The following is a 12,674-nucleotide window of genomic DNA, read 5'->3' as shown; positions in this document are numbered from 1 at the left end:
ACTGGATGGTTGTTCCCCGTAAGTAAAATCCTCAACACACAAATGGCTGTTCCAACTAACACTAAGACCAGCACTTTATATATAGATTCATTGCAGCAAACTGAAATTTTAGTTCTCAGCTGTAAGTAATTAGGCATTAAATGAAAGGCTAATTAGAAGCAGTATGATGAATAAAAACCTGGAAGCAGTATGCATACTCAATGCAAAGGCAAAGACACAAAACTGAAAAGTTAAAGGATTACTCATTATGTGCCCTTCAACAGAGAGTAATGCATTGAAACAATAAGTTTACAGCTTTATTTTAATGCATTGAAACAATAACTAATGTAGTTCTTGTCTCTTCAACAGAGACATGTGCATATAAGAATTGCAGTCATGGTTTCATCTATCAGAATAGTCCACACGTGCATGCAAATGAAGTACATTATTGAATGCAAGATTTTGATATAATAAGAATTTGGCTTTGAAAATATCATTATCATGGAAGTGAAAGATGCAACTGAGATGGATGGACAAAAAGGACAAATACAAGTTACAACAGATTGAGCAGGGCCGCACCTGTTTACAGGTTGAGCAGGATTTAATCCATTAGTAGCAAACAGTAGCACCCATCAAGTAATAGATATTTGTGCAATTCCACATTTGAAACAATATTTTATTGCCGCATACACACCTAAGAAATAAATTAGTATCAATAGTCTTAATTAGTTGACTTGCATGAAAATATTGAAAGAAAAAAAGTTAAATTATACTTTTGTTCCCTTTAATTTTAATGCACAGGCCATGCAGCAGCGTCACCCAAGGCGCTAATTGTGTGCCCTTCAATTTGCTTAGTCACCTCCTGAAGCATATCAATTTCTTCTAGCTTGGCATTCCCAACTTTCATTCTTTCCATGATCATCCAAAGCCATCCTGTTCCCTCCCTACATGGTGTGCATTGCCCGCAACTTTCATGCTTGTAGAAGTACGAGAGCCTTGCAATGGTATACTCATTTCTTCCTCAACCGTGCAGGGCTTGTTCACATGTCCTGAAACACCATACAACTTTGTCCCAGAATTGTTCTTCCTACCAAAACTGGCAAACCATTATGGCCCACGCCTTAAAATGGTTGGAAAGACAGCTACGGTTTTAACATTTGTGACAGTGGTGGGACAACCATACAACCCTGCATTGGCTGGAAAAGGAGGCTTCCCTTCAAGGCTCTCCAAGAGGGCGGTTTCCTCACCACAAATATATGCTCCAGCACCATACAAAACTAGGTGTTGCTCTTTAGTTTTCAGGTTCTGGAATGTACAAAGAGTCCCACATCGAAATATCATTAAGAAGGAGAATTGTTTATAAAGCCCTTTGCAGCCTTTGTTAACAAAAATCTAGATAATGGGCTGCTATATGATGTGAACTTGTGTTTTAGGCCCAATAAATTATTTTAACAATTAATTAGTAAAAACATGATCAAGATCAAGAAATAAAAAATTGTCAATTAATTAGTAATATACATTTAATAATATATATTCCACGTGGAATGCCACCTATGCATATTCCCCAGGCCTAGTCAGCCAAACAAGGAATAGGGGCTTCTGAAAACAGAATCTTTGTTTTATAGGGGGCGGATCACAAAAAAAAAACTTCAGGGGGGCAAAATCAAAACTCGCCCTATTGGCAGGGGGCAATCGTATATTTAACCCAAAAATCTAAAATAAAAAACCAAAGAAAAAGTTTAGAAAGAAACTTGCATATAAAAAAAGCCTCGCTTTCCTTTGCCCCTTTATTCTTCTCCATTTCCCCCTTTTCCCTGCGTTAGGGTTTTCTGCAACAACAACCCTATATCTCTACATCTCTATCTACCACACACTTTCAATCGAATCTCACCGAACACGTTATTAATTCATAACACGCATCGATTCTATCACCGAACAATTTCTAGGGTTTCGATTCGGGGATTAATTGATTCATTCATTCTTTCAATTCAACGAGTTTTCGATCGATCCGAAGCTGGGAATGTTTGTGAAAATCTTGTGGATAATACTGTAATCGACGCTCCCTGGCGAGCGAGTTGACGAATTGCGGGGTGGGTTGGTTTTTGTATGGAAACTCGTAGTCGGAAGCGGGCGGAGGCTTCCTCAGCTGCCCCTTCATCTTCTTCATCTAGTCCTAAAACTCGTCCTAACAAGCGTTCTCGTCTTTCTTCTTCCACTTCCACGTCTTCCGCCACCGCAACAACAACCGCAGTCGCTACCACTCCTATTCGGTCTGTCAACACTCGTACACGCGCGTCTAGAAACAAAGAAGCCTTGCCGTCTAAGAATCTTCCTCCTATGGATTCCAACAATGAATCGTCGTCTGCTTCGAGACGGGATCGTCGTGGCAAGAATTCGGAAAGGGATGGCTCTGATAAGGGGAAGGAGAAGGAGCATGATGTTAGGATTAGGGAGAGGGATGCGGAAAGAGGGTTGGCGTTGAATATGGAAGCTGGTGCTGGGGATGAGGATGATAATGATAGTGACAGTGGTGCTGGGCTGTTGCATCAGAATTTAACGTCTGCTAGTAGTGCACTCCAGGGGCTTCTTAGGAAACTTGGTGCTGGTTTGGATGATCTGCTTCCGTCGTCTGGGATGGGTTCTTCCTCTCATCAGAATGGGAGGTTGAAGAAGATCCTGTTTGGGCTTCGGGCTGATGGGGAAGAAGGTCGACAGGTTGAGGCTTTGACGCAGCTGTGTGAAATGCTTTCGATTGGGACTGAGGATTCACTTAGTACTTTCTCTGTTGATTCGTTTGTACCTGTCCTCGTTGGGTTGCTGAATCATGAGAGCAATCCTGATATCATGCTTCTCGCAGCAAGGGCGCTGACACATCTCTGTGACGTGCTCCCTTCGTCTTGTGCAGCTGTTGTGCATTATGGAGCTGTTTCAATTTTCTGTGCGAGGTTGCTCACTATAGAGTATATGGATTTGGCCGAGCAGGTTGTTCCCTACTTCATGACCATTATATGATTAGTGAAAACTGCATTGAGAATTTTGGGCAAGTGTTAAATATTTTGTGCTGAATTTAAAAGATGTGCAACTGTTTTTAAGACGATTTACTAAATTTGAGGTTCCTTGGTCATAATTTATGTTGTTTATAGGATATATGCATTTGTTTATCAGCAATTCTATTCTGGAAATGAGATTATTAGTTGTCTAATTGCTGTGTTTGTTAACATGACAGTCCCTTCAAGCTCTAAAGAAGATATCTCAGGAGCACCCAACTGCCTGCCTAAGAGCTGGGGCTCTCATGGCCGTACTCTCTTATTTGGACTTCTTCTCAACTGGAGTTCAGGTTAGTTATCAGTGATCACCTACATTTTAGATGATGTTATAATCTTAGATAGTTACAATTCGTTTGGCGATAGGCACCTCAGCAGGAAGCGTATATTGACAAAATTCTATGTTTCAGCGTGTTGCTTTGTCTACTGCTGCTAACATGTGCAAGAAGCTTCCTTCAGATGCAGCTGATTTTGTAATGGAGGCTGTTCCTCTTCTGACGAACCTCCTCCAGTACCATGATTCCAAGGTAAGCATGTGTTTTGTTATCATCAGAATTTTCATGTGACAAACACTGTATTTTTCCCTGCAACATTCATAGTTTTAGCTATTAATAAGGATTTGTATGATCCTAGGTAAATTTTGATCCCTATAACCCATAGTATTAATTTAGTTATATTTTCCTGTTATGCAATTTAATTTTTGTAGGTCCTGGAGCATGCCTCTGTTTGTTTGACTCGAATAGCTGAAGCATTTGCATCATCTTCGGATAAATTAGATGAATTATGCAATCATGGACTTGTAACACAAGCTGCCTCCCTCGTTTCAAACAGCAGTTCTGGAGGTGGGCAAGCTTCTCTCAGTACTCCAACATATACTGTAAGTGCATTTTTTCTTTAAGTCCAATGCTTTGGCCTATAGTTGTTGGTTCTTGACTTCAATGTGTATGCAGGGTTTAATCCGACTTCTTTCAACTTGTGCAAGCGGGTCCCCTCTTGGAGCTAAAACTTTGCTGCTGCTTGGAATTAGTGGTATTCTTAAAGATATTCTCTCTGGTTCTGGAGTTTCTTCTAATACCTCTGTTTCTCCTGCATTAAGTAGGCCACCGGAGCAGGTATATTGTACTTCCGAATTGTTCTTCAGGTTATTCGTGTGTAATTTTCTGTTTATGGTGCGTATCACACATTTTCACCTTACATTAATGGTTTGGATCCTTTTTGTCTCTAGTTCTCTTAGCATTATTAAGAGATGGAAATATTCTAATTCTATGTTCTCATACACACAGATATTTGAGATTGTAAATCTGGCAAATGAGCTTCTCCCCCCATTGCCACAAGGGACTATTTCCCTTCCTGTCAGCACCAACTTTGTGAAGGGGCCTGTTATAAGAAAGTCACCTGCCGGTAGTTCTGCGCAACAAGAAGACACAAACGGAAATCCTCCTGAGATATCAGCCCGTGAAAAGCTATTAAATGAACAGCCTGAGCTACTTAAGCAATTTGGGATGGATCTCCTCCCAGTTTTAATACAGGTCGACATTTACTGCATTGATTACATGCATTAAGTTTGCTTCAATAATTTGTCACATTAAAAAAGTGGCCTTGTTAAAATGCTCTTATGCTTCCTCACGCGGCTATTTGATAATACCTGATGATGGTGGTGTGTGTTTGAAACAGATTTATGGTTCTAGTGTCAATATACCTGTTCGGCACAAATGTCTTTCGGCCATTGGAAAGTTGATGTATTTCAGCACATCAGAGATGATCCAGTCTTTGTTAAGCATGACAAATATATCAAGGTATCTAGAAATCTTACTCCTGGATTGATATTGCTCCATATTATCACTGTTTTTTACTGGTTTAGAAAATTTATGCATTGCTACTTTGATCATATAGTTTCTTAGCTGGAGTCTTGGCATCAAAAGATCCACATGTATTGACACCTGCCTTGCAAATTGCTGAGATTTTAATGGAAAAGCTGCCTGAGACATTCTCTAAGATGTTTATCAGAGAAGGTGTCGTTCATGCAGTGGATCTACTAATATTGCCTGGAAATTCGACCAGTGTCTCAACACAAGCATCTACTGCAGAGAAGGATACTGATTCTATACCTGGAGCATCATCTCGCGTTAGGCGTAATCGGCGACGCTCCGGCAACTCGAATCCTGATGGAAATCCTTTGGACGACACCAAGAGTCCTGTTTCAGTAAATGTTGGTTCACCTCCAAGTTCTGCAAATATTCCAACAGTAAATTCTAGTATCCGGTTATCTGTTAGTGCAGCTGCAAAAACTTTTAAAGATCAGTACTTTCCTTCGGATCCTGGGGCTGCTGAAGTGGGTGTTACAGAGGATCTTTTGCATCTGAGAAATCTTTGCATGAAGTTAAATGCCGGCGTTGATGACCAAAGGACTAATGGTAAGGGGAAATCTAAAACTTCTGGATTTGGTCTGGAGGAGTGTTTAACTGGTGTCATATCTGAAATGCTAAAGGAACTTGGCAAAGGAGATGGTGTATCAACTTTTGAATTTATTGGCAGTGGTGTTGTTGCAGCTTTGCTGAATTATTTGTCTTGTGGGTATTTCTCTAAAGATAAGCCCTCAGAAACCCACCTGCCTAAGCTTCGCAAACAAGCACTTGCAAGATTTAAGTTATTTATTACTGTTGCACTGCCTGCCACTATTGACAATGAGGATGTAACTCCTATGACCGTCTTGGTTCAAAAGCTTCAAAATGCTTTGTCCTCAATGGAGCGTTTCCCTGTTTTGCTGAGTCAATCACCTAGGTCATCCAGTGGAAGTGCACGCCTTTCCTCTGGACTTAGTGCATTATCCCAGCCCTTCAAATTGCGTCTTTGTCGAGCCCAGGGGGAAAAGTCACTTAAGGATTATTCAGGCAATGTTGTATTGATTGATCCATTAGCTAGTTTAGCAGCCATTGAAGAATTTCTTTGGCCTCGTATCCAGCGAAGTGAATCTGCTCAGAAGTCCAATGCACCTGCTGGGAATTCTGAATCTGGGACAAGTCCTGTAGGAGCTGGTGTTCCACCTCCTTCTACCTCTACTCCATCCACTACCCGTCGTCATTCTACGAGATCGAGATCTTCTGCTAGTTTAGGGGATACCACCAGAAAAGAATTAACTCAAGATAAAACCTTGAGCTCATCTAAGGGTAAGGGAAAAGCTGTATTAAAGCCTGCACAAGAGGCGTCAAGAGGACCTCAAACAAGGAATGCTGCACGCAGAAGAGCAGCTGTTGATAAGGATGTTCAAATGAAGCCTGCAAATGGGGATTCTACTTCTGAGGTATACTTTGAAATCCTAGTTCACGATGCCATGATTTTTTCTCTTTCCATGAGCCCTTGTGAAAGCAGAGGATGGAGGTGGGAGATCTGGCCAACCATGCAGTTTGAAGTTTCATTTTTATGGAGAAATACTTAATAGTGCTAAGTTAACTCCTAAAAGTGCATGGTTGGCCAGATCTTCTAAGTATTTCATTGAATTATTTCTTTTTTCTCCCCACTCAGTATGAGTTAATACGAGTTTACAATTTTACATGCGTGCTAATAGTTATTTAGCTATGTTCTTGTTATTAAACCATTGATGGGATCTGCTGAGTTCCCACACACTTAAAATGCCATGGATCGGGCTTTACTTGTACCGAAAGCATATCTTTCAGTCTGTGCTTTGAATCAAGCTCAACTTAATTAATGTTTCATGAAGTATTTTATTACTGGTGATAGCTTTTATCTGTGTGTTTTTCTATGTTGACAATATTTTCCACTGTTGTATTGTAGGATGAAGATTTAGATACATCTCCTGTTGAAATTGATGAGGCTTTGGTTATCGAAGATGATGATGATATTTCTGATGATGAAGATGATGACCACGAAGATGTATGTAACCTAACATTTTTTTATTTGGCTTAAATTTTCTTATTTATGATTTCATTTATCTTTTGATATGCTAAATTTTGATTACATCTTTATTTTTAATTACCAGAAGAACTTTTGTTGTTTATCCTTTTTGTTTTCAATTCAATCAAACAAATATTTTATCATTGCTTTTTATTACAAATTATCTGTTAACAATATTCATTAAATATACTCAACCAAGATTGAACATTGTCCTTAAGTTTATTTGCATCTACTCAAAATTGTCCTTGTATTAATTTTTCTGTTGCAGATGCTGAGGGACGACTCACTTCCCGTTTGCTTACCTGACAAAGTACATGATGTGAAATTAGGCGACTCAGCTGAGGAGAGTACTGTTACTCCTTCAACTAACGATGGCCAGGCTAATGCGGCTTCTGGTTCTAGTAGCAAAGTTGGTTCAGTCAGGGCATCAGACACTGCAGATTTTAGGAGTGGCTATTCTTCTAGTTCACGAGGTGCTATGTCATTTGCTGCTGCTGCCATGGCTGGACTTGGATCTGCCAATAGCAGAGGAATCAGGGGTGGTAGAGATCGGCAAGGGCGTCCATTGTTTGGTAGTTCTAATGATCCTCCGAAGCTAATATTCACTGCTGGCGGGAAACAACTCAGCAGGCAGTTGACTATATATCAAGCAGTTCAAAGACAGCTTGTACAAGATGAAGACGACGATGAGAGATTTGCTAGTAGTGACTTTATGTCGAGTGATGGAAGCAGGATGTGGGGTGATATTTTCATAATAAATTATCAGAAGGCAGATAGCCAAACAGATAGGGCTACCCCAGGAGGCCCAAGTTCTAACACTTCAAAATCTAGTAAATCTGGGTCTGTATCAAATTGCAGTGCTGAAGTCAAGTTGCATCAGACATCTTTAATCGATAGTATCTTGCAGGGAGAATTACCGTGTGAGCTGGAGAAATCTAATCCCACATATGATATATTGGCTCTATTGCGTGTGCTGGAGAGTTTAAACCAGCTCGCACCTCGTTTGAGGGCGCAAGTGGCTACCGATAGCTTTGCTGAGGGAAATTTTTTGGATCTAGATGAACTAGTTGTTGCCACAGGTTCTAAGGTTCCTCCGGATGAATTTATAAGCAGCAAGCTTACTCCAAAACTAGCTAGGCAGATACAAGATGCCCTTGCCCTATGCAGTGGGAGTCTCCCCTCATGGTGTTACCAGTTAACTAAAGCATGTCCTTTTTTGTTTCCATTTGAGGTCCGAAGACAGTACTTCTATTCAACTGCCTTTGGGTTATCGCGTGCATTGTATCGACTCCAGCAGCAGCAGGGTGCCGATGGTCATGGATCAACAAACGAAAGAGAGGTTAGGGTTGGAAGGCTGCAGCGCCAAAAGGTCCGTGTCTCTCGAAATCGCATTTTGGATTCTGCTGCTAAAGTGATGGAAATGTATTCTAGCCAAAAGGCTGTACTTGAAGTAGAATATTTTGGTGAAGTTGGCACTGGCCTTGGTCCCACCCTTGAGTTCTATACACTTCTAAGTCATGACTTACAAAAAGTTGGACTTCAGATGTGGAGATCGGGTTCTGATCAAATGGAAATTGATGGAGATGAGAAGAAAAAGAAAAGCAGTGAAGGCAATATTGCTAGAGACGGGGAACTTGTTCAAGCTCCTCTTGGGTTGTTTCCTCGTCCCTGGCCTGCAAATGCCGAAGCATCAGAAGGTAGCCAGCTTTTTAAAGTGATTGAATATTTCAGACTTTTAGGCCGTGTAGTTGCTAAAGCACTTCAAGATGGACGTCTATTAGATTTGCCGTTATCTGTAGCCTTTTATAAGCTTGTTCTTGGTCAGGTAAGTTGTTGCAAAATTTGCATATTTCATCCAATTTCATGCATACTGTTGAGAGCTTAAAACTGATTCTATTTTGGTCTCTACATTTAACTTGATTTTTAGGATCTTGATTTGCACGACATTCTTTACATCGATGCTGAACTTGGGAAAACTTTGCAAGAGTTGAATGCCCTTGTTTGCCGGAAACATAATATAGAATCTATTGGTGGTGGTTATACTGGTACAGTAGCAAATTTGCATTACCGCGGAGCTCCAGTTGCAGATCTCTGTTTGGATTTTACCCTTCCTGGTTATCCAGATTACACTTTGAAGCCTGGGGATGAAATTGTATGTAGCCACTATCTTTAATTCTTTTTCTTCTTTATGTTTTTATTTTGAAAATTATTTTGAATTTGCTGTCAAAATTTCAGGTCGACCTCAATAATCTAGAGGATTATATATCCATGGTTGTTGATGCCACTGTCAAGACTGGAATAACACGGCAATTGGAAGCCTTTAGAGCAGGGTTCAATCAGGTAATTTTGGCTGATCTTATTAATTCACTTAAGTTTAACTGTACACTTTGTTAATGGATATGTTTAGCAAGTCTTTGTAAATTGGAAGTGTTTTGGTTTTTTATTTAACTTCATTAGGAAGTGTGGTATTTGTTGTTCTCCCTGTCTATTTATTTCATCCCTTCCTTTTCTTTTACAGCTCAAACAATTAGATTGAATATTAAGCTTGACAATACATTAATTTAATAATATGTTAATCATTTATCCTTCAGCTTTAGTCGCTGTCTTATTTCAATTGATGCAAGCCTTCAAGTGGGTACCATGTATTTATTTCCTGCAGAGCATTCTATTGTGCTTAAATTTATGGTTTTTGTTAAGCAGTTAAGTGCATATATAGCTTTAAATCTCACACTTGGATTAATTAATTAGGAAATGATAAGATTTTTGTTTCTCTCCCTGCAAATTAAGAGAGGATGATAGAATCAAATGCCCTTTTTGTAATATTTTTTTTTATATTGATTTGAATTATTCTGTATTTTGAATGCCAAGTTCGGGCACATTTGTGAAATAGGTTGCTTGCCTTTCTTATACGAAAGATGAGCAGGATAATAGTTGGAAAACGTGTTTGATGCTTTGTTCATAATTTAATTTAAGGAACTAAACATTTGTCACTTGTACACTTATGCCGGTGTCAATTCAGGTTTTTGACGTCTCATCTTTGCAAATATTTACGCCTCACGAATTGGATTATTTGCTTTGTGGCCGTCGAGAATTATGGAAGGTATTGTTTTTACTGAGATTTCCTATAACAAAAATATTTGAAATCTTAAAGTCAGTAATTTAATCATAAGTTATTTTTGGACATGTTTGCAGACAGAGACACTAGCTGATCATATAAAATTTGACCATGGGTATACTGCCAAGAGCCCCGCAATAGTGAATGTATGATTCTTTTCTATGTATAAGAACAGTAGTGTAGTAGTGTATTATGGAATATTTCGGGTGTTATATTTGATACTCATCCTGCATGGTGCTTTTTTAGTTACTTGAAATCATGGGAGAGTTCACACCGGAGCAGCAGCGTGCCTTCTGTCAATTTGTTACTGGAGCACCTAAGCTACCACCTGGTGGATTGGCTGTTCTAAATCCAAAGTTAACTATTGTGAGAAAGGTATTAAAATAAAATTTTGATCAACATGCCTTCAGTATTCTAATTCATTCACGACTTCCCGTGATTGTGCCTCAAAGCTTGAATGTTTTTACTTTTGTGGGGGGAATTGATTCTCTATTCGTGTTATGTGAACTCTGTTCATGACCCATGACCCTATTGTGTGTTGTTACGCTTAATATTTTAATTTGTTATAAATTTTATACATTAAGTACTTAATATGGTCTGACCCATGACCCTATCGTGTGTCGTTACACTTAATATTTTAACTTGTTATAAATTTTATACATTAAGTACAAGGTTAATATGGTCTGAAAAAGTTGTGTTAATATGATGTCTTGGTGCAGCTCTCGTCAACTGCAGCCAATACTGCATCCAATGGGAACGGTCCTTCAGAAACAGCAGATGATGACTTGCCAAGTGTGATGACATGTGCAAATTACCTTAAGCTTCCTCCATATTCTACCAAGGTTGGTGCAGTACTGTATATAGCATCTCACTGTTGATTATATGACTTTATGTGTCTAAGCATCTTTGAGTACTGATCTTCGACGTCCAATTTGAAACAGGAAATTATGCACAAGAAGCTAATGTATGCAATCAATGAAGGCCAGGGATCCTTTGATTTATCATGAGTGTCATGGACTAACCAACCAGACCCTGTATGTTAATATGATGAATCAGGGTTTACTTTCCAGGCTTACTTTTTGGTTGGTACTTTTCTCCTTCCTTCTCAAATAATGGCCTTGTTTAAGAAGCTCATCAAAGGTTGTGACATAGTTCAGGTGAAGTGGAATGTCCCATTGATTGTTGATGTAACTATTATTAGTATTATTCTCTGTCGCTGCATGTGCATGTTGATATTTTACGTTTTTTGTTCTGTTTTTGATAACTAACTATTTATTTATTTATTGATGGCAGGCAGTCAAAACGGATCGCCACATTTTCAAGATGTTAAGGCATATTTGCCAAGCTCGTTTAGCTGTTACAATGTGTAAATAAAATAGGAATGTTGAGCTATTTTGCCCCCTAATTGTTTTTTGATTCTGTTTTCAAGCCAAATTATTGGCAGTTCATACTTGTATGGAAGATGTTAAAGGAAATAGAAATAAATTCAAATACTATATGCTTTTTGATGGTTTTTATTTTTACCTTCAACCTTTTCTTCCATTGTGTTATTTTTCCCTTTCATCTTTCTTCATTTATGATAGGATTATAAATGAAAATATTTGGGAGAGTTTTTTCCCTTTCATCTTTCTTCATACATAATAGGATTATAAAAGAAAATGATAGTGTGTAGTTGGTAGCACTTATATAGTAGAGTATGGTGGAAAATACTCTTAGATGGTTGAAGATCTAGAATGACTAAGAAAAATTATTAATTTAATTTTTTTGAGAGATATAAGAAAAATTATTAATTATTTTTGAGAGATAGAAAGACTAAAAGAAAGATTATTAATTTTTTTTGAGAGATAGAGGCCTGATTTTAGATAGTGTTATGGCAAAAGTTGATTTATGGAGTTGATATTTAGTGGAATAAAGTTTGGTTGTTGTATCTTTTTTCATAATTGTTCTTATTAGTGTTGTCAAAATGGCTAGTTAACTCACTGAATTGGAGAGCGAATGAATGCTGTTTTCTTGGACGAGTTGATTTGTGCTCTAAAATGCAAAATTGGCTTCGTGACTTAATCCACCGGCACACTCTTTTGAAGGCATATTGAAGAAGTTCCCCACCTACTCAGTCCAACATACAGAAATATGATCAAACTTTCCCCACTCCTTCTCACTTGTAGACCAACTTTTCCCTCTATCCCTCACTTCAAAACCAACTCCGACAAAAACAAAAAAATATTACTGGATCAAAAAAGTATTATTGCATGAAACTATGGGAGTTGCAATTGATGGAACTAAGAAAATGAAGTGTGCATATTGTGATAAGATTGCCTTAGAAGGTATTTACTATTTAACGCCCCATTTGGTTGGAACATAGAAGCAGTTTTAAATTGATGTCCGTGTTCAAATATGGGATGTTGTTGCATCCTTACAAGAAAATACAAAATCTGCAGAGGTTGAAGAGCACATCAACATCACTTTTGAAAATCTGCAGAGGTTGAAGAGCACATCAACATCACTTTTGAATCGGTTGATTTTTTTTTTTGAATGACAAATTGTTGATAGTTAATTGTTAGTATATATTTTTACACATTTGTCAAGATTTGAACACTGAACTTTTAACTCCTTTTAATCCTTAG

The 12,674-nt window shown here is 38.5% G+C and overlaps 1 protein-coding gene across 2 annotated transcripts; it reads left to right on the top strand.

Annotated features, from left to right (window-relative positions):
- Positions 1-1,704: 1,704 nt before the first annotated feature.
- Positions 1,705-11,573, top strand: LOC131602161 (E3 ubiquitin-protein ligase UPL3). Of its 2 annotated transcripts, none has more exons than XM_058874179.1 (18): positions 1,705-2,961; positions 3,206-3,316; positions 3,434-3,550; positions 3,730-3,900; positions 3,974-4,135; positions 4,307-4,552; positions 4,698-4,819; positions 4,917-6,324; positions 6,816-6,914; positions 7,204-8,760; positions 8,863-9,087; positions 9,171-9,275; positions 9,955-10,035; positions 10,128-10,196; positions 10,297-10,425; positions 10,770-10,892; positions 10,992-11,132; positions 11,344-11,573. In XM_058874179.1, the coding sequence occupies exons 1-17, from the start codon at positions 2,086-2,088 to the stop codon at positions 11,055-11,057; spliced, it is 5,667 nt and encodes a 1,888-aa protein (XP_058730162.1). In that variant the 5' UTR covers positions 1,705-2,085; the 3' UTR covers positions 11,058-11,132; positions 11,344-11,573. The 2 variants fall into 2 exon arrangements, with proteins under 2 accessions (XP_058730162.1, XP_058730161.1); XM_058874178.1 differs by having other exon boundaries at positions 10,992-11,207.
- Positions 11,574-12,674: the final 1,101 nt, after the last annotated feature.

This window comes from Vicia villosa, linkage group LG5 (assembly GCF_029867415.1).
Source record: "Vicia villosa cultivar HV-30 ecotype Madison, WI linkage group LG5, Vvil1.0, whole genome shotgun sequence".
Classification (NCBI taxonomy): Eukaryota; Viridiplantae; Streptophyta; class Magnoliopsida; order Fabales; family Fabaceae; genus Vicia; species Vicia villosa.
The sequence above is the reverse complement of the archived record's forward strand: the minus strand, read 5'-3'. Positions and strand labels throughout refer to the sequence as shown.

Bases quoted from the DNA above. Each gene is read 5' to 3' on its own strand.
- LOC131602161 (XM_058874179.1), top strand. From the start codon at position 2,086: ATGGAAACTCGTAGTCGGAAGCGGGCGGAGGCTTCCTCAGCTGCCCCT. The intron at 3,551-3,729 runs GTAAGCATGTGT...TAATTTTTGTAG, and splicing joins TCCAGTACCATGATTCCAAG to GTCCTGGAGCATGCCTCTGT. The intron at 9,088-9,170 runs GTATGTAGCCAC...TCAAAATTTCAG, and splicing joins TGAAGCCTGGGGATGAAATT to GTCGACCTCAATAATCTAGA.